We start from the raw sequence: 22,087 nt of genomic DNA, 5'->3' as shown, positions 1-22,087 counted from the left end.
TATTCGGCATATTTACGGCTAGTCTCCCTCGCAGCCGTTCTTAGTGTCGTCACGCAAAATTCCTCCCCACTAACGGCTGCTCACATTCGAACAACATTCCTTTCCCTTTGTTTCTTATGTGACCAATCACAGCACGGGAGATCGTAATCAACATGTTTTTTCCCGCGAATTCGGTTGTTGCAGAGAAGAACATTTCGATGTGTTTTGAAAACACAAGCAATGTTTTTCAACGGAATCAAAAAGCGTTGCAATTCCATTTATAAATAATCTTTCAAAACATTGTCAACACGTTTTGAAACATTCGATAAAATTAACAATCACGGCATTCGATATTCAACGAAATCACCGAGCATTTAGAATCATTCACGGGACTGTTGAGCCAGCTTTTAAAATTCTCTACAGCGTATTTTGAATCCACTTACATCATTAATTTCGGTTTGAATTTGGAGCAGAAACTGAACAAATACACGGAGTACTCCTGTAATTTTGCGACGTTATGTCTGCGTTTCAAAGGACATTCGATCCCATGTATTTCGCACGCACGCAACAAGTTCTGATGATAAATAAATTTTATTTGTTTTATTCCGCGGCGTCAACTCTCTATAACTGGTGCCGATTAAACCCTTCTGCGGGAAATTTATCAAAAAGGGCTTCGCTTCGCTGACCGTTGCAATAAAACAGCATGAAAATAAAAGGCGCAAACTTTTATCTTTTAGCTTATTTTATAACAGCCGTTCAACAATGCGGCGCTACATTGTCTGCCGTGTCTGCTTTCGAAAAATTATTTTTCTGAAAAGATCTGTAAACCGTTCAGTTTCAACCGGTTTGCAAACGCAGAAGACTAAAAACCGAAGACCATACGTCTCATAAAAAGTTTTAAATTCCTCTGCTGTGTAAAAAAAGTTAAATTTGACTGAATTTAATTTGTGTTGGGATAAACTTTACTTTTCGCCAGTTCATGTCGGGACGGTTCATGTCATCCAACAATTGCAAGTTATGCACGGCGAAGTATGCGTTCGGGAGCGACAAATATAATTATTGTTTTCTTATTCTTGTCTCTTCTTTCTCAAAGATTGCGGTTCTGTACGTCTTTATTGAAACAGAGCGAAATATTTTCCAGTATTTTAACGTTTTGCGGAACATTCGGATCAAACATTCGAACTGAAACAAACAACGTGTAAATTAAGAAACATATTTTATTCATTTCTAAAAGTTGGTTGTTAGTAATCCACGTAACGGCGGAACGCGGAACGGCGGAACGGCGGAACGAGAAACGGCGTAACGAGATTTTTTTTCCATTTTTTTAGTTTTTTTTTTTTAACAAACTAACCAACAAACAAACATTAAATATATCTCACAAAATAAAGGGCATGTATGTCTTCTTTATCCTTCGAGGTCAATCTAGAGCCAGGATGTCGAGTTTATTTCGAGTTAGGATTTCAAGGAGAAGCGCGGCCGGGCTTCGGACTTCAATGCTCGCACCGATCGATCATGATCGAGACAATGAAACGAACAAAGTCAAAGCAAGTCAACAAAGCCGTTGACAAAAAAAAATAGAAGGGCCTGAAAAGTTACTGATTTCGTAAGAGAGAAAAAAAAAAACAGAAATGAAAAGCCCACAACAAGGGGTATTTTCAGTTGGTCACCCATCCAAGTGCTAACCCCGCTCAACAGGGCTTAACTTCGGCGATCGGACGAAAACCGATGCTTTCCTTGTGGTACATGGTATCAGTGTCAGACGAGACAAAGGGTTATAAGAATCATGCAAATAGTGAAAAAGAATACCTTGTTTAAATGGATCTTATGGACAATTTGGCACTTTCCTGCTTCAACTGGACTTAACTTTTATGAGTATATCTTGTATATTGTAAATTTTAACACGACCACATCAGCTATGCTGTAAATTTATCGTGTCTAAATAAAAGATATTATTATTATTATTATTATTATTACTCTTATTATTATTATTATTATTATTATTATTATTATTATGAGCTGATTTACGCGCTTTCTGATGCCACATGGAAAGCAACGGTTCTTGTCCGATCGCCGAAGTTTTAAAAGCCCTGTTGGGCAGGAATAGTACCCGGTACTTGGATGGATTTTTTAATTCTGTTACTTTGTTAGGTGGTCCTTTATGGTATTCTTGGTTTGGTACTGATAAAATGTAACTTTTCAGTCTTTTCAGGCCCTTCTATTTTTTTTGTCAACGGCTTTGTTGACTTGCTTCGACTTTGTACGTTTCATTGTCTCGGTCATGATCGGCGCGAGCAAGTCCGAAGGCCGGTCGCGCTTCTCCTTGAAATCCTAACTCGAAATAAACTCGACATCCTGGCTCTAGATTGACCTCGAAGGATAAAGAAGATATACATGCCCTTTATTTTGTGAGATAAATTTAATGTTTGTTTGTTGGTTAGTTTGTTAAAAAAAAAAAACTAAAAAAAAATGGAAAAAAAATCTCGTTACGCCGTTTCTCGTTCCGCCGTTACGCCGTTCCGCGTTCCGCCGTTACGTGGATTACTAACAACCCTAAAAGTTTTCACAACGGACGAAATAACATTGCGAATTCACAGCAAAAAACAATGTTTAAAAATGTAGTCGAGAAAAAAGAAGGATATTTTTGTCAACCTACCTATGAGTTTCGGAAAGTCTCTCCTGTATCAAGTTGTATTGATCAGATATTGTAAACATGTCGAGGCTTTCCCACGGCATGAAGCTGTCGCAGTTTCTCCATTGTCTTTCACGACTCTTAACAAGCGTTTTGTTCTTGGAATTTTTTGATCCTTGAAGATTCCCTTCAATTCAGTTTTAAGCTCTTGAAGATGATCAGATGCCTTTTTTAACGTTATAAGCCTTTGATAGCACGCTTTGCAAGCTGACAACTTGCTGGTCGCTGAATAGCAGATCACATTCACATCCAGTCATGAACAAATCAGAATAATCGCCGGAAAATCGAAACGATTCTCAACGCATTTGTATTTAAGCTCGAAATTCGAAATGTATTGCTATTAAACAACATCAAAAGCTTCTTCAAGGCCAAGGGTCGCTATTTTGAAAGCTGAGAACTCCAAAATAAAACAGGCAATGCGATTGGTTAGATTACTTTGGCGGGTACGGTTCCTGAGATATATGAACCGAATGGTGATTGGCTGAAATGGTGGAAAGGAATGTTGTTCGAATGTGAGCAGCCGTTAGTGGGAAGGAATTTTGCGTGACGACACTAAGAACGGCTGCGAGGGAGACTAATTTACGGCCAAATGCCAGGAAATGTTACTTTTTATAGCACCATGCGTTGTACTTGTTGGTCTTATCCTCTGGTGTTGATGATCCTATGATGCCAATTTTATTTTCACAGCCAGAATATTCCCCTTGCATTGGATAGCGGACAGTGCTATCAGCAAGCCAGCCATATCTACATAAAAATAAGGAGCATTTTAAAATTGTTGAGATCCTCAAGCAAACATTTTTTTTATAATGAAATATATAGCCATGCAAAAAAATTTTTATCCATGTCTGGGGGGGGGGGGGGGGAGGGTGGGAGAGATCCCACATGAAAGAGACCGCGAGGCTCGTCGTGAAAGTTAAATTAAACCCACAGGAGACCAATCTGGGAAAGGTTCCAGATTTTTATGACCGATGAAAGATATCATTGTTCATGCCTGAACGGTCAAGACCGCCAAAACAATACTCTACACTACACTACACTACACTACACTACACTCTGCTATGCTATTTTATGCTATGCTATACCTTATGTTCGTTTGTCCGTGTGTCCGTCCGTTCTTCCGTTCGTTCGTTTGTTCGTTAGTTTGTTCGTTCGTTCGTTCGTTCGTTGTGAAAAAGGAAATTAAAAGACATTAATTAAAGTTTAACATACTCGCATTTTTCAAGACCAGCCTCCCAGGCTGCATATAGCTGGTTGTATGTGGCCAATGTTGCTCCGTGTATTTCACAAAATCGTTGAGCGTCATAATAATTGAGGTTATATCTCCCAACTTTAGCTTGAAATACGCCTTCAACAGGGCTTGAGATCGTCATGGCATTGGTATCTATAAGAAAGACGAGAAAATCATAAGGACAAATAATCATCCATATCTACCTAACTAACATTCTATAATGTTATTGAGGAAACTTAAGTATCGTTTTATGATTTGATGTTAATAAAATTTGCCCCACTGAACGGTTGACATTTAACTTGAACAACCTTGAAATTCAAAAGAAACGAAATTAAATCGTGAAAATTGTTCTTGTAGAAATTTCAAACAGAAGACTCCCTTCCGAACAAGCCCCTCAACTAGTACCCGTTGTTAAAGTGTGTGCAATATAAGGATTAAAATGCTTACTCTGATCCTTTTTGGTTTTTGTATTATTCTTTTGGTCGGTCATAAATGTACTTACCAATGTTGCATTTTTTGTCAAGAAATGGTAGAACTGTAATTTCCACACCGCACTGACAGGAAAACTCGCCAAACCGCAGACCATTAATGCAGGTTCCCCCATAATTACACGGGCTACTGGCACATGGCATGATTCTTAAAACAGACTACAAACATGAAATATTTAGAGAAAGTAATTAATATTTATAAGGACAATCTAATAGGATGTTCGGTAAAAGAACCAGGCCTCAAGGATATTTTATATTATAATTACACTGGCAATAACTTAGCAGTAATGCGAACAAGCAAATTCATACCCCCACCGTCGTAAAAGGGGGAGGGGGAGAAGGGACCCCTCCCCCGCATTTTTGTTTTATTAGGGCACAGCGAAATTATTTTTTATCATGTAGAAAGCCCGTAAATGTAGAAAGCCCATCTTGGATTTCACCATTTTCTTACAAAGTCAGAGAAAAACGGAAATTGATGCAAATTCAAGCCAGAATGCTTATGGAATGTAAAAACTAACTAACTGTTTTAAAAAAAATGGCAAAAATCAGGAAAAGTGATAAAAATGACGACTTTTGACAAGCCTGTTATTATGACGTTGCCATAGTAACGTCACATATCAAGAACCAGTTTTGACATATCAAAACTTCCGCAAGGATTAAATGAATAGCTACTGAAGGTTACAGCATTGTAGAATAAATCTTCCTTCTAAAATTTCGAAAAAACTTCTTGGAGGGGGAGGGGTGGCATCCATCCCCCCCCCCCCACCTTGTACGTCCGAGGGTTAAGACCTACGCTATAGCCGTTTGCTCCGAAGTGCCTATAATTATGTAAAGTAAGCTAATCTGTCGTTTGCAAGACACTCTATGACAATACAGCAAACTCATGTTTACAGGGGATAAATGTCAATAATGGAGTTTACGTTAAGCCTACTTACAACTTTTATATCGCACAAAATTAGTTATACGTTTTTGTTCTTCCATACACTTTCCTACTAATGCCACGCGCGCTATTGTGAAATCTCGAATGTGGCACCGAAAAGTTTTCGCACCCGGCAAACGATATAGAAATCTCGAACCTTATGATTACAGAATTGTTTTATTCATATAATTATTTTTAATATGAGCAGAGGTTCCTTCATACAAAGTTTCAGGTCTATACAGTTCCCTGTTTTTATGAGACAGATAACTAAAACAGGCTTTGCAGGCCCAAACAATTTAAGGGGCTTTCGAGAAACGGCGACTTCGATAGAAAGCTAGTAAGCCCGTCATCATTTTGTCAACTTTTCAATATTTAATTATATAGCTGTCAGTAAATCCTATATTGTCGGCGCAGCTATTTTTCCTTAATTTCTGAGAACTGTCCAATTTGGGATTAAATTTGGATAGTATCAATTAGGACTTTCAGGTAAAATGTACAAACTGTCCAATTTAAGAAAAATTGGATAGTTTTGTCTCAGCCAATTAAATCGAAGAAAAAACAACATGTGACGGATATTAGACAATAAGCTCAAAGCATAACGTCAGCCTTGTAAACTTGTCGCAAGGTTAGTCGACAATGGCGGACTTTTCTAAGGCAAGTTTGCTACGTTTTTCCATTCCTCTTTAGCTTTTCAGCAATAGTAACTACAAAGAGAAATTTTCTACGTTGTCAGATCAGGAGCTAGCTACACTAAGAAGCAAAAAGAAAGAGCAAAACGCCTTCATTAGTACAAAACTTGGGTGAAAGTAAGTGCAGCGAAGCGAAGCATGAAATCTGTCAGATATACATCGCCATGAGCTAGATGCAACTCCTTGTCGTTTTTTTGCTGAAATTCGAAAAGAAAAGACGGCGATGAAGTACGAACGAGATAGTGGAAAGAAGAATGTCAGATTCAAGAAGTTGTAACGCCCTTCGGACACTTTGTTTACGACTTTCATTGATTGATGCAGTGTTTTCACTCACTTTGTAGCAAGCTTCGCAAACTCCGGTAAATAAAATTGCATTGTTTTTTTTTAATTTTATTTGTGAAGACAATGCTTTGGGTGAGTTGCATGTGCTGTGTAATGCCTACTATTGTTGAATGCTTTTCCCGTTCTGGACATAAGTTTATTGTGTACGCTGGAGTGACTACAAGCTATATAATTAATATGTAACCGGACTACATGCTTGTCCAATTTGGAAATAATTAGATTCAAAAAATTCCTCTGACAGCTAAATTGGACGAGGCCTACGGCCTCGTCCAATTTTGGCTGCCCTCGGAATTTTTTTCATCAAATTATTTCCAAATTGGACAAGCATGTAGTCCGGTTACGTATACAAATTTTGTGATTTTAAAAAGGCATGACCTGATTGAAAGTCTATTATACTCTGGCGGTTTATTTGGCGGTGTAAGCCAATTTTTAGTGTCGTTTAGCGGTTAAATTTCTATTTACCTGGCGGTTTACGGTCTAGGAAGAACAAAATATGGCGGCCACGGTTTGCGGAATGAACGGCCTGCTATGATAGACTCTCCTGATTATTCTAGCTATTTACATGTGTAGAATTTACGACAAAAATAAGTCTTTACAACTTACTTTAGAAGCCGTGCCGTAGTAATCATAGTTGGGGCGATCGTTCAATGTAAGAGGCTGTAGATATCTTTCAGAGTTGCTCAGTTCACAAGTGTAATAACCGTTGTCATCACTGGTTTTACCGAAGTTAAAAGACAGGCAAGAGAAAGGAGCATAGCCATGCTGCGCGCAAAGGAGGGAACAATCACCGAAATCTTTCACTTTCCTAGTTTCTGTCACACTTCCAACCAAGTACTTGTCGGTCAGTTTGTAAAAATTCCTGTAACGCAGGTTGAAATTCTGAGCGGTACCAAAGAATGGGGAAATAGTCACAAGGTAGGCCGTCAAAGCAGCGAAAGACTTGACACGGGCCATTTTAAACACTTGCGATTGTAAAGAAGACCGTTATTCTGGAAGGAAACAAGCGTTTTCAACGTCAAATTGTACATTAGTTTGTAAATTTCGTAAAATAATTAATTAATTTCATAGATCTTTTTCCTGTTTTAGACCGTTGCTCGAAGTCACTCAGATGACTTAAGCTGGTTGATGCACACGGAAACAGTACGTGTGCTGTTGCGTTTATACTGCACTAATCGGAGGCCTACCTCTGAAATGCTTTTTACATGTAACTATACCAGCGCTGTTGATTTTTCCTCCACCTTTAGTGGAAACCGTTTAAAAGGCTTAACTATTGATTTTTTTGTTATATTTGTTTGACTTGCAGCAGGTATATATCAATCACCCGCTGTATGTTTTGCATTTCAATTGAAGACCGCTCTATTTTCGTTTTGTTTTGAAGACAATTTTTGCAGGCGAGGTACTAAAGACCAATCCAAAACAAAATCTGCCGCTTCTGTCGCTTTTTGTTTCGTTTCCTCAGAAACGATACGGTATTATTTTGGCTTCGATGTGAACTATTTACACAGTGGGGGCTACTATCCAATCAGAAGAACGGTCGTAACCACAAAGTAAATACGTTTGACCGATGGCAATTAATTTCGTAAAAACATGTTCTTCAAATATCGGAAAGATATTCCTCAGCATGATTAAAAAATATTGAGATTCGTTGCAAACAGAAATATCTGGCGACTGCAATGGTTTTAAGTTTGATTAAAGCGATGTCTTGTAAGAAAACTAGAGAAAGCTCTCGTAGCGTTTAATTGTTAAGTAAACATTCTAGCGATTTTCTGAAACGGAAGTAAATTTCCACCAATCAGTGTTTGAAAGCGCAAACAAAAACGGGATGACTTGTCGTGTTTGCTCGCACGGGTGGCTGCTATCCAATCACAAGAACGGTCGTAACCACAAAGTAAATACGTTTGACCGATGGCAATTAATTTCGTAAAAACATGTTCTTCAAATATCGGAAATATATTCCTCAGCATGACCAAATATATTGAGATTCGTTGCAAACAGAAATAGCTAACGACTGAAATGGTTTTAAGTTTGATTAAAGCGATGCATTGTAAGAAAACTAGAGAAAGCCCTCGTAGCGTTTAATATTATTCTGAAACGGAAGTAAATTTCCACCAACCAGTGTTTGGAAGCGCAAAGAAAAACGTTTGCTCGCACGGTAGAGCTTAAGTGCACTACAGAGAGAAGTGCATATTTACAGGTGAGTTACAAAGTTAATTTCACTTCATGTAACAGAGGAATGTATAAATGTGGGAAATTGCCCTATTCTATTTGTACAGGAAAATTCACGGCATCTTCGACGTCACAAACAGCGCGAATACACGCAAAATTGCGTGGGTTCTCGCGTGGATGTACCCGGAATTGCGTGATCAGTGTCACGTGCGTCGCAAAAACATTCGAGTCTGCACGGAAAGTTGAGAACGAAAAAGAAGACAGTCAAGTTCTGTTCAAAGTTTAAATTTTGTATGGACAGTATCGTATAGCAAGGTGTGCAACTGCCGTGTCGAACTAAATTCGTCTCCTTAGTTGATGTAACGCTCAACATTAAACCGTTGCAACTGCTGGAGCAGATTTCTGAGATTAAATTATTGATATAAACATTATTTGGATTATTCAAAGCCATCGCGGTATGATCGAAACTCCACAGTATCGCCAAAAATGCAAATCGTAGATTAAATTATTACCTTTTGACAAAAAGCTTGAGGTATATACTTCTCTGAGTTGATCACATGCTCAAATCAAATAAATACCATATTCTAGACAAACCAAAACCCTGGTCGACAAGAAAAGAGATAAGCACAAATGCACTGTTTCGAAGCCATTTCTTCAAAATCAAATGCCTGTTGTCACTTTACAAAGACACGTAAACAACCAGGGCAAATTAATGTAAAAAGCTACCATACACAGATTTTTAACCGGGATTTTTAATTAATCAAATTCAAGTTTAAAGAAAGTTTTATGTTATATGTAGTCGTACCAGGATTATATTTTGGTCGATCCGCGCTGCACGCTCTCCCGGCAAATATAAAATTATCTCCACAGAATAAGAGCTAATAAGACACAGCCAAGTTGCTTCTGTTGTCAGTGTAACACTGATAATAACGATTAAAGTGTTGTTTTGCATTTTATCAGAGATCAGTAGTCACAAAACACTTTATTTATGGAACTGATTTGTTTGTTTTAAAAAATAAACCATTCCCCACATTGAAAGGAATATATTTAAATATTTTCTGTAAGTTATTTTTGCATTCATGTAACATTCAAAGTTATGCTATCATGTGCCATTTTTAAGCAAAAAGTGTTCTGCAGAAAAAAAAATCATTTTAATTTTCACTGGATGAGTAAAAACGATAAAGACAAGCTCCTTTCACTTAACTTAATTTGGAGAGAAAGACACATGCTATTTCTATAAAGAGACATATTTGAACTCTTGAAAGCCAAACTACAGCAGGACGTAGTTTATGTCTCCTTTACATAAAATGGACAGTAGGTGTTAAACTGAATATGAAGTTCTTCTTTTCATTCTTCACTCGTGCATAAATTCGGCAAATTCAACATACACTAGGACCTTCTCCAAATTAAAGTAAACCACAAACCCATCTATCCTTAGTGTTACACTATTCTCACCCTTCCGCAATCTGGAAACGAAACACTATTTCTTTTTGAAATAGCTGCTTGTTGGGATGCCAAAGGGCATCCTAGTTGTTTTCAGGGTGCGTGTGTATTTCCCTTGGGAATGAAGATAATTGGATTAACAACCGAAATAACCAATAACAGCATCATATATTGGTCCCTTGGGTGTTGAGTAACCCGGATTGGCAAGGTTGGGTTAAATTGTGAGGAATTGAGGAAAACAGGTTTTGATGCGGAAGACAAGGAAATTAGTCAAATGCATGAACTCGAGGATATCTGGTTTTGCAAGGTGATTGATGGATTGTTTCTATTTTTGTGTTCAGCTGCGTGTAAACAAAAGCGCTTAAAAGTTCCTTTCAATTAACCCGGGAGTAAACCGCCGGAACTAGCTAACATCTAAATTATTCAGTTACAGTTGGACTCTCATTCCTCGTATCGTTAGAGCGACTGGCGGAGATACGTTGACTATGCCAATATGATAAGCAAAAGCGATTTATTTTGGTATTTTCCTTCGTGAAAGCTAAAATTCCTTGCCGTTCCGTCAAATGTCTACACTTTCAGTGCGTTGCTAATTAAATCAGCTAAATCAGTTACATGCGGCTGACTTTTCCCAATAACATTAAATCAATATACAGTACTGCATGTGTCTTAAAATTCAAACAAAGTTTTATTAACAAAAGAGTGTTTGTTTGACTTAAGTAAACTGTAGTAAAAAGTACTCGTGAATTAAGACGTTTTTCGCCACTTTTGTGTCTGCTGAAATTTAATTAACAATAAAGTAAACACGCTAAGAGGTCGCTTTATATTTTTCGCCAATACATCGCTTTATTCGAACTTTAAAAGCATTGTAGTCGCCAAAAAATTTCAATATTTTTTGGGGTTGCTGAAGATTATCCTTTCGATATTTGAAGAACATGAAAAAATAGTTTGTTCGCCTTCAGTACAACGTGTTGACATTGTGGTAACGAGCGTTCTTCTATTTGGATAGTAGACATGCTGTGTAAATAGTTCACATCGAATCCAAAACAAAACGTTTCGTTCCTCATGAAATCAACCAAAAACAGCAACGCGACGGTTCTCACGAGCCTTATTTTAAAAGTAATTTTTATAATGCACAGTTCTTTCTTTTAAAATGATTCTCGGAAACATCAAAGGAAAAAATTTCTGCGGAATAGTTTGAATTATAATATCCAATATTACAAACTTACAAAATGCTTCCCGAGAAAAAAATTCGTTTTCTATTGGAGGAGGTTGCCACTTGCTCACCGGTCGCCATATATAAATATAGTTGGCTACCAATTCCAAGAAATTTCTCCGAGTTTAAGTCTTTTGTCGATTTTATTTTTTTTCGCTCGCAGTGAGAAGTGCCGAGATTGAGACATGCACTTTACCCGAAGGACAATAAGAGGGAGCCTTATCAGGTTCTGCACCGTGGTACTCCTCTTTAATGTGTTGTAAAGGCACCTTGAATTAATTTATTGAGATGTCGTTCATGTTTACGGTCCTTCAATGTTCTCAGTTTTAAAAAAATCTTATCCTCAACTATATCAGCGACTATATCCACTGTTGCCCTTACCATAAAAAAACTATAACACGCCGGGCCAGCAGAGGGCTTGAAGCTGCACCCTCTGAAAAACTTTTTGCTGTTTTATCCGATTGAGCTCAAATTTAGCACAATGATAGAACGTTTTATCCCAAACAATCCTATCGGAGCGTTTTTTTGAATTTAACGGTTTTTGGCGGGAAAATGACGTCACAATGCTGAAGGCAAATTTTGATTTTCTTGTTATGGCACAAAAAGTACACGATTCTGAAAGAAGTCGTTGAGATAAAGTGAAATGCGAAAAAATTATTGAAAAAGCTCAATTCGCTTTGAAGATATAAAGATCTGAATTTTGTAAATGTTCTAAAAATAGTAACAAAATGGCGGAAAATTCAAATTTTCAAACATTATATCTTCAAGACGGATTGAGCTTTTTCAATAATTTTTTCGCATTTCACTTTATCTCAGCAAGATCTTTCAGAATAATGTACTTTTTGTGCCATAACAGTAAAATGAAAATTTGCCTGCAGCATTGTGACGTCATTTTCCCGCCAAAAACCGTTAAATTCAAAAACCGCTCCGATAGGATTGTTTGGGATAAAAAGTTCTATCATTGTGCTAAATTTGAGCTCAATCGGATAAAACAGCAAAACGTTTTTCAGAGGGTGCAGCTTCAAGCCCTCTGCTGGCCCGGCGTGTAACGGAACTCTTCCGACCAATGTAGTCTACGGTTTATTATAAAGCATAAAACATCTTCACGGCATCCCCATTTGTTGCTACTTTTCCAGCAACAAATCTACTTGTTTGTTTTGTTTTTACATTTTCAATTCAGTGGAAGCTCAAGGCGAACTTGTACGAATTCACTGCGCGAGTCTTCCAAACAAAAGGAAAGAGAACTTTTCTCAATGTTGGAGAAACACTTGTAATAACGTTTTCATAATGAACTAAATTTAAAGTAACTCATTGCATAACTTAGCGGTAAAATGCTTGCATTTTCAATTAAATAAGTTAAGACTGTTTTGGTGCAGGCCAACCTGAATGTCTTTGCGGGAAGCTAAGCCTTTATCTCAGGCTTTGTATCAAAGGACAATAAGGTCAATTCTTTAAAGGCGAGGAAAATAACTTTTTTTAACTAGCACGCACTTAAAAGAGTTCGATCTCACGCGATGAAGACTGTTTTGGTGCAGGCTAACCTGAATGCCTTTGCGGGAAGCCCTTAATCTCAGGCTTTGTATCAAAGGACAATAAAGTCAATTCTTTGTAGGTATAACCAATTTTTAGCTGGCATGCATTTCAAAGAGTTTCAAATCAAGTAATGAAGTATCGAAAAGCAAGCGTACGCAATATCAAGATTTGACCGAGAGCAAGATGCTGCAAAATTTGAGAAGGATTTATCGGTAAAAATATTAATTTACGCTAACCGTGGTTCACTTCAAACTGTTTTACGATAAAACAATAAATTATTAAAGTAGAAACGTATTGTTCCTTGCTGTAGTGGGTTTAGAAAGGTCTTTTCGTATTTACGTCGAAGCAATTAGTTATTAAAATGAAACGTATATTTGCTGCTTTAAGTTAAAGAGTCTCGAAATTTTGGTTCGTATTAACTTTTCTGAAGCAAATATCCCTTAGCTTTTGGAAGTGATAGTTGGGTTGTTATCTTAGTATTTTAGAAATCGTAAACGCGCTGATTGACACTATAATTTGATTTAAAGATAACTAAACGAGTAGATACGATCGACAAAGCACTGTATCGATGAGCAATGACAAACCAGTATTAGCATAAGACTATAAAATAATAAGGATTGACCACCTGAAATTGCGTTAATATAATAGAAACTGACAAAACAATAATAATAATAATAATAATAATAATAATAATAATAATAATAATAATAAGTTTTTTTGGGCGCATTTAAAAAACTCAATGCGCTTACATTTCTCTATTAAAAAATTAGCTAAGAGTAATATAATGTTATAATTTTTCTAAGACACTAAAAAAATAAAATAAGTGAAACAACTAATCAAAGGAAAAAATTAAGGTTACATAAAACTAGGTTAGCCCAATAAAAATAGATCAACAATAAAATTTCCGAAACAAAAATGTTTTTAGTGCAGATTTAAAAGTCGAAAGAGATGGTGCATTTTTGAGAGAGTCCGGTAGGCTGTTCCATAGTATAGGTGCAGAGACAGAGAAGGCACGTTCACCGTATGTCACAGAGTTCACAGTAGGGACAGTAAAAAGTAGTTTAGAAGATGAGGGTAAGTTCCGTTGCGGGCGATATTGTTGTAGGAGGGGAGACAAGTAGGCCGGGCAGAGTCCATGAATAATTTTAAAAGTGATGAGTAGAAGTTTAAATATAACACGTGATTCAACAGGTAGCCAGTGTAGTTCTCGAAGGGCAGGTTTAATGTGATCGTAGTGTTTAGTTCCAGTGATAAGACGTGCGGCAGTGTTTTGAATTCTTTGAAGTTTATCCAGTTCCTGTTTTGGCAGACCATAAAGGATACTATTACAGTAGTCCAGGCGCGATATTACCAGTGCATTAACTAACAGCTTGAGATTTTCCTTGGTGAGACCCACTTTCCAATGGATTAAGTCAAATCCGCGACAGCGACACAATCTATTTAAACCCACGTTCTTTTGGGTTCTGAATAGCTTTAAAAAAATAAAAATAAATAAATGAACTGCAGTTTTAAGAAACCCTTGCATAAATGTTTTCACTTGCAGCCGTTGTCTCCCTGGTTAAATGGCTCAGTGACAGACAATTTATATCCCCCTTTCAGTTCCACCGACATGGTCGCCACACGAACCCTCTTCAATTGAATTGCAAACGATAAATGTTTTTTAGGAGCGATTGCAATTTTTTGCTACAGTCTCAGACTTGAAGTCTTGGGTTTGCAGTGTATCCCACTTCTATCAAGACGCAAAGGCGTGAAAAGCAAACGCAGAACTCACTCACTGGAGCGGGGTAGGAGTGGGACAAGCTACAACTGATGAAAGCTTCTTGTTTCCGAACTCGAACACCATTGGTCCTTTATTGGAGGTAAAGCATCACCTAACCACCGTGGAAAAGTCTTTTGCTTCTATCAGTAACCAGTATAAGATAGTTTTTTAATACATGTGCCGATTGCACATTGACTAGGAAGTAAAGGTCAGAGTTTGCAAGCATAATCAACAATTAGATTTCTAGAAAGCCTTCTGTTTGAATAAGTTCTATGAAAAAGCAGGATTAAAAAAAAATACAAACTGAACGGTAATTGAACATGCGTGGTTTCTACGATGCTTGGTCAAAGGAAATAGTTCACCATTTTTGGTTGTTTATTAGCGTGCTTTTAATGATTTGTCTATTGTGCGGAGTTATTTACAAGAATAAATGTAACATCTTTATTGTACCTTAGTTAGATAACAGTATGTATGAATCTAAAGAACACATTTATCTGATCGTTTTCCACATTAAAACAGTATTCGTTCTAATGCAGTTCGTATTTTGTATTTGTTAAGGTCAGATCTTTTGTCTTTTGTTTCTTGCTAGGCCATCCTTGTGAGCTCTATAAGACTTCTTGAGGTTTCTACGGACATGGACGTAAGAGCAGAAAGTTTTGAACTTTGTTAAAGTAATTTGTATCGTATAATAACAGCATTTATTATTCAACACATGCGCGCGCTGCCCATATATGGTCAAAATGTTAACGATATCTGTCATCCGTACACAACAGATATCCTGCGATATACGTAGGTTGCGAAGATTCGTCTGAAATCTTGTAAAGCGTTGCATAGTTGCAGTTTTTCTTTCTGCAAAATATGTTTCGTTGACAATTTGTTGAATAATAAAACAATTATCCTGCTCAATCTTGCGGAATATCGTCTGATTTTAGCCAACTCGGCCTTCGGCCTCGTCGGCTAAGTATCAGGCGATATTCCGCGCGATTTCGCAGGATAATTGTTAAGTATTTACATGTACGACGTAAGCATGCGCATATGCACAAGGACAGCCACAGGCCAGGAATAGTACTTTTCACTCGGGCCAAGGAAAGCGCGATCGTAAGCATAAACACAAGCATAAAAATGATTTTTTTTTTCCTTTCTTGTTTATGTTTTTTTTCTTGTGTTTGCGGTTGCGCTTGCGTTTTTGCGTAAGCAAAATAACGCAAGCTGGAACCTCATTTACTCTAGTCCCTTAATCTCCCTACCCACCCTTTCAGGGGTTGAACCTAGGCGCACAATGTTGAACAAAATAACATTAAGGGTTATGTATGAAGGTGTGTGCTTGTGCTTATCGCAAGTGTATGCCTACACTAGCGTCGATCGTCCAAACCTCGCGTTACAGATTTAGGTAATAACACTGAAATCCTGTGATTTTTCGATCCCTCCGTTTCCCGACCGTGACCCGAATCAGAAGTCTTCTCCTAGCGTTGTTTTGTTTCACTCAGTTAGGCGAGGACTCAGTCGAAAACTGCAATACCGACCCCGGGCGAGAAATCGGAATTCCACAGTGTAGCCAAAAGGCATCTTAAAAGTATCTGTTAAACTCTTATTGCCAACAAATTAAGTTTAAATGTATAACCGATAATCTATTAGTTTTGTCCTGTTACAAGGTAGCCCCTCTGCATAACGTTCCCCCTCGAAGTCAAACTAGGTACTAATGATCTGATAAAGTCAAGAACAGAAAATACTTTGGTGTCTATATTGCTGTTGTGCCCATTGAATAATCTGCCATCTTTGCATATCGAAGTAATATTTCTTTACTTGACACGTGCGTCCAAATCATCAGCTTGTTATTCCTTGTAACACCAAGCGTTGTACTTGTTGTCTTTATCTCTCGGTGTTGGACTTCCTGCAATGCCAATTATATTTCCACAGTTCGTCATTTTCTCCTGCATTGGAAACCGGGCAGTGCCATCAGCAAGCCAACCAAACCTACATTCATGAAATGATAAACAAGAAATAGGCTATGTGGAAAATATGTAAAATGGTTGTAACATTCCTGCCCGTAACATTCCTTCCCGTTTGATTGTTACTTGCGTACTCGCAAAAACATACATTATGCCCGTCAAACTAGCCGGACAAAATTTAAGCACATTACACGCGCCTTCTTTTGAAAACTTGTGTTTATGCTTATCGCAAAAGCATAGTTGATTTTCCATTAGATAGCGGCATTTAAAACAAGCATGCAACCATTAACGCTGTTGCACACGGTGAAAGCGAAATACAACGACGCCTTTAGATAAAAAAAAAATTATCAAACTCTACATAGAAATAAGCGTGGTTAAAGGCAAAACTCTGAAGCCCGATTTATTGTAAAAAAGTGTCATTATGAGTTTCGTTGTTATTTTATATCACTTCTGCCAGCTCGATTTTATAAGTTAAATTACAGCTTCAATTCCTTGATCATGTTTGCTTTGTAGTCATAATCTCTGGATGCTGAGTTATTAACCTTAACTTAACTTGTCTAGAAACATAATTAACTAAAAATAAAGGCGGTTAAATTCTGGTGGCCTATAATGAGGTGAAAAAAAGAAAAACCTTTATCTATGACTGCCTCCAGACGAATTCAGAATTCAACTTAGTGCCACAAGACCGCAGTTCATGCACAAAAGGCCAATATATTTGTATATGCGTGATATTTGTGTATACATCATATTCGACCCACTGTGATCAACGATTCGATTGCAAAGTACAAGAAAGGGAACAAAGTAAAAAAGGTTACATACGAGCACTGTTGTAGACCAGCATCCCAGGCTGCATACAGCTGGTTGTAGGTGGCCAATGTTGCTTGGAAGATTTCACAAAGACGTTGAGCGTCATAATAGTTGAGGTCATATCTTTTATTCCCCTGAGCATGAAATACACCTTGAACAGGAGTGCCCTTTCCCAGGCCTGAAAAGTCTGCAAAAAAAAAGAGAAAACAAAACAAAGCAAAAAAGGTTAAATTGTCTTTTCAAATAACATCCGTTTTCCAGCAGATCCTGTAAGAATGATAATTTTTAAAACTAGAGCAATGGAGAATGTAATTTAGGAGTTTTAATTGGCATAGCAGCCATTGGATATCAGCCATTGTCAGGAGCCCATCAACTGGAGCCTCCATACGTACTGTACCCTTGAGTCAACCCTTTCCCGTATATTTTTATTTTTAGAAACACATTTCCCGCGAAAACATTGCTCCTGCGGTCAGACCACATGCAGCGCAGCTAGGGCGACGATGTAAAAAAAAAAAAAAAAAAATGGCGGTCAATGTCGTACGCACATTCCCTGTCTGTTTTCCTTTATAATTTTATCTACTTTCCTGATTTTACAGCCGAGAGAGCCTGGTTTACTCGTGAATGAATAACGGTTAAAAGTTAATTAATAAACCACTTTTTTGTCCTTGAAAATGAAGTCAGTTTAGTCATGACGTTGATCGGAAATGTGTTTTTGCTTCAGTTGCTTGTTTGAATCTTTCCGATTTCTGGTTTGCACGGACTTATTACATGCAGTGTTAGACGTAGACAGTACTGTGAGATTTGACGCTGGATTTGTAAGATCTATTCCCGAACGAAAGCAGAAATAATTTAATATGGCCGAGCTGTAGCGACAGTAGCGAACGCGTGTTCTTTGATACGGCGACAAAGTTTCACTATAAACGTGATGACTTCGATGCAAATTTTGACTATCCGTATGCTCCAAGATCCAGCCAATATAAGATCATCATGCTTCGAATAAAACCTCAGGAAAATGATATGTGTTTGTTTCTTCTAAAGTCCAGCAACTGGAATTATGGCAGAGATCGTCGAGTCGATGTTGCAGAGGTGAGATATTGCGCATCTTACAATTTTAAAATTGTACGCGTACAGGCCAATGGCCTGAATGTTACATCTTTCTTCGGTTAGAGACCGTGTGATCCGCTTATTTCAATCCCCGTACATTTATTTCGCTTTGTATGTTTCCAAAGAGAACTCTATGCCTGTACTATCTGGAGAATTCTAAAGCCGAACGGGTCGTTTAGCCGGAACGGCTGTTTAGATTCTAATGTTTGTCTAGTGCCTTCGCCACGAAGGACCAAACCTGTCAACCCTAAGCGTTCACAAGCTAGCGCTTGTCTGAATTGTTGTCACTCAGAGTTTTGAATGCCTTGTAGAATTTGATTTGCAATGTGTTGGTACAGGCCAAAGTGCGTACCTTGTTTATAAATTTATACCATTGTTACGTTCGTTTGGTGTGAATGTTTACAACCCAGTAAAATTTATTGTTCGCAACAACGATTAGAAATAGAATCGATCAAGCTTTTATCAAGCTGCCTTCTTATCAGAAGAATTACACGACAAATAATATTGACCGATCTGTTACGGCTACACATCATCTTTTCAAAATATATTCGTAATTTCGCAGTTGCGGGATCGGTCTCGGCGCTTTTCGATTCGAATAATTGCTCTTACTTTTTTGACAGACCCGTACAAAATTCCGCAGTTTTTTTTAGTCATAGCATTACTTGATGTCATCCTTTGAAGAAATACTGAATTCAGACGACGAAAAGGAACATCATTCTGCAGTCTTCCGTTCTTATTTCGCCATTGTTTTAGATATCACAGCTTGCGTAGCCACAGCGGAATGCAACAAATGATTGACAGAGGTGCGAAATCTCCCGCGAGAGACCCCGGGAGATTAGTTCTAAAAATAAATTAATACGGGAAAGGGTTGACTCCAAGGGTTAGTATGGGAGAGGAAGGCTCCAGTTGATGGGCTCCTGCCATTGTTCCATACCCGACAGAAGTGTTCGACAAAAATCGTTGTTTTTTCCTTTAACAAAATATAGTCGACAATATTAATGGATATGTTGTGGTTGCTTACATGTATATTAAGGTAAATTCTGGGTTCGAGTCTAGTGGCCCATCAGGCCAGAGCTTATATATCTCGGTTTCAGTAGAATGGAGCGACTAGGATTATTTCTACCCCCCCCCCCCCCCTTCTTTCGAAGTAAAATGAAGCAGGATTCTTCGGGAGTAATGTTTACCATGTTATCACAATGTTTAATGTGCAGCTGTTTAACGTGTTCCGACGTGGCTCATTATTCTAAGCTTGTTCTGGTGTTGTCCAGATTGATTTGCTGTCCAGAAATCTGTATAGAAATCTGATTATTGGCCGGTACAAAGCACACTCGGTACAAGACAGTTAGTGCTTTGTTGTGAAGGTAGAGGGAGTTGCTTATTCTGAAGCAGCTGACGTTTTCCATGTACAAATGAGCTTAGTATGCTTGACATCTTTTCCCTTTGGTTGAACTACGCTCGGTACTGTACGACTCTAGAGACGTGCCGGACACATGTCAGGTCGATAACCGAGGTAGCTCGGGCACTATGATTTGTTATTTGATATCGAGGAACGCTCTCGGTGACTGTGCTAAACTGTCTTCATATATTGGACATTTTGTGATCGCGCTTAGGTGTGTTGAAGTACCAAACGTTTTCTTATTATATACGTACTTAGATTTACTCACTGAAAAGCCGCAAAGTAAATTTTCGTTTGCAAACCGATGTAAACCAATCAATTGACGCGTATAAGGTAGGTGTAAAACCTCGCTGTTTGCTGTAAATGTTAAGGATCTTTCGTATTTTCGTTCCCCGAATGATAACTGTTAAACTCAATATATCTTAATAAATAACTAAAATGCTAAGTTAAACCGTTTCCTGTGACAAGTAGTTCTTTGTTTAAGCTCGGTTTGCTTAAAGTGGCTAAAATAGAAACTATTTGGATTCAATAATTCCTACAAAAGACTGAAACGTAGAAGCCAGTAGTAATCTTTTGTTTCCCCCTAAAGATTTATTTACTTACCAACATTGCATACATCGTCGATGAATGGCAAGACTGTACCTTCGATGCCGCATTGACAGGAAAATTCACCCAACCGAGGACCATGAATGCAGGTTCCTCCATACTTACACGGACTACTGGCACATGGCAGAAGGCCTAGGCTGAAAAGAGCCTGAAATAAAAACATATTTTAATTGTAAGAAAAATACTTAGTAAAATAAATGATGATGATGATGATCGTAAATCATTTGTAGAATATTTCAAGGTATGCCACTCATCTAGACATTGCATGACTTAACGTATGAATTTCCCATTTTATGAATACTGATATTACAACTTACTTCAAAAGTCGTGCCGTAGTAGTCATAGCTGAGCCGTTCTTGAAAACTGAGAGGTTCCAGAGCTCTTTCTGAATTGCTTAGTTCACAAGTATAATAACCGTCCTCTTCAGTGTTACCAAAGTTAAAAGACAGGCAAGCCAACGGGCCATGTTTCAAGCAAAGGAAGGAACAATCAAAGTAATCCTTTACTTTCCTCGTTGTTGTAACTTTTCCAACCAAGGACTTGTTTGACAGTTTGTAAAATTTCCTGTCCTGCATACCTAAATGTTGACTCAAGCCAAGGAATGGGAACAATGTGAAGAGGAAACTCGAGAAAACTGCGATGGGCTTGAAAGTCAACATGTTTAACTTTTACTCTATGAAGAAAGCAATATATAAGACAAGGCAAGTGCATACAAATTTACAGTCTCTAAAACTTGATGACTTATCTCTCAAGTGTGAGGTCCAGGCCCTTTGTCTGTTCGCCACAGGTTTATATTTACGTGCGCTGTTCGGTTTCAAATGCTTTCTGCGTTGTAACTATATGCACTAAAATTCCTAGCTGCTGTCCTTAAAGCGATTATCTGTGTATGACAAATACAGTAGAATCCAGATTTTTCGAACTGTCAGTTTTTAGGACCTCCCGATTTCTCAAACCAATTTTCGTTTTCCTTGAATAGCACTTCTCTTTAATTTTAAATCCCCCCCCCCCCCCCCCCCAATTTCTCGAAGCTTCCGATTTCTCAAGCCAATTTTCATTACCCCTGGACGTCTGAGAAATTGCAATTCTACTGTATAAGGGAAATTTATTAATTTTTCTCCGCAGTGGCAGACCACTCCGCCAGGATAAATGTTTTTTCATTCCACTACAGTTTTTGAGTCTAATGCTTGCGTGCGTTTTGCGCATGCGCATTAGACTCTTTGTTATATGAAAAAAGCTGTTAGCAATCCCAAGGGAATGGTTCGGGATCGATAATCGTTCGCTGTAATGTAGAAAACAATGATCAGCTGCAAGAACGGACTCCGTACGGACACGCACGATTAGTTTCAATTAAAAACAGCCAATCAGCGACACGTGTTCCCACGCATAATTAAAAGTTCTTTCTCAAGTCACGATTATTCAACACTTGAACAGGACGAAATAATTTTCCAGTTAAGACATTTGTAAGCTTTTTGTGAAAATAAATCTTCGTTTTCAGTTCAGTTAAGCACTTGTGTTTTCGTCTTGCTTAAAAAGCAAGACGTCTTTGAGAAAAAATATTTCGACGGCGACTCGCGTTTATTTACACAATGCGACCAAATATTTATTTTGTTTTAAAAAATAGAAAACTTTACCTCGGTTTTTGTATTTAAGTCATTCGAATTTTGACCAATTTTTTCTTTACAGTGCAAACAAAAACCTTCAAAAATAAAAGATGTACATGGATAAATGTAAATCAAGTTACGCGACTAAATCAAAATGCGTTTGTTTGGCCGCTTTG

At 37.8% G+C, this 22,087-nt stretch overlaps 2 protein-coding genes across 3 annotated transcripts; both read right to left on the bottom strand.

Annotated features, from left to right (window-relative positions):
- Window positions 1–3,251: 3,251 nt before the first annotated feature.
- Window positions 3,252–7,584, bottom strand: LOC144654412 (uncharacterized). Its single transcript, XM_078514557.1, has 5 exons — window positions 7,519–7,584; window positions 6,938–7,323; window positions 4,399–4,543; window positions 3,878–4,049; window positions 3,252–3,412 (listed from the first exon to the last, which is right to left on the bottom strand). The coding sequence occupies exons 2-5, from the start codon at window positions 7,286–7,288 to the stop codon at window positions 3,271–3,273; spliced, it is 810 nt and encodes a 269-aa protein (XP_078370683.1). The 5' UTR covers window positions 7,289–7,323; window positions 7,519–7,584; the 3' UTR covers window positions 3,252–3,270.
- Window positions 7,585–15,458: 7,874 nt separating this feature from the next.
- LOC144654413 (uncharacterized) lies at window positions 15,459–21,425 on the bottom strand. Of its 2 annotated transcripts, none has more exons than XM_078514558.1 (4): window positions 20,628–21,425; window positions 20,308–20,458; window positions 17,217–17,391; window positions 15,459–16,422 (listed from the first exon to the last, which is right to left on the bottom strand). In XM_078514558.1, the coding sequence occupies exons 1-4, from the start codon at window positions 20,967–20,969 to the stop codon at window positions 16,281–16,283; spliced, it is 810 nt and encodes a 269-aa protein (XP_078370684.1). In that variant the 5' UTR covers window positions 20,970–21,425; the 3' UTR covers window positions 15,459–16,280. The 2 variants fall into 2 exon arrangements, with proteins under 2 accessions (XP_078370684.1, XP_078370686.1); XM_078514560.1 differs by having other exon boundaries at window positions 20,347–20,458.
- Between the last annotated feature and the right edge of the window lie 662 nt (window positions 21,426–22,087).

Source organism: Oculina patagonica, chromosome 5 (assembly GCF_052425735.1).
Source record: "Oculina patagonica isolate OP01 chromosome 5, crgOcupat, whole genome shotgun sequence".
Lineage (NCBI taxonomy): Eukaryota > Metazoa > Cnidaria > Anthozoa > Scleractinia > Oculinidae > Oculina > Oculina patagonica.
This window is presented reverse-complemented; position numbering and strand designations above follow the sequence as displayed.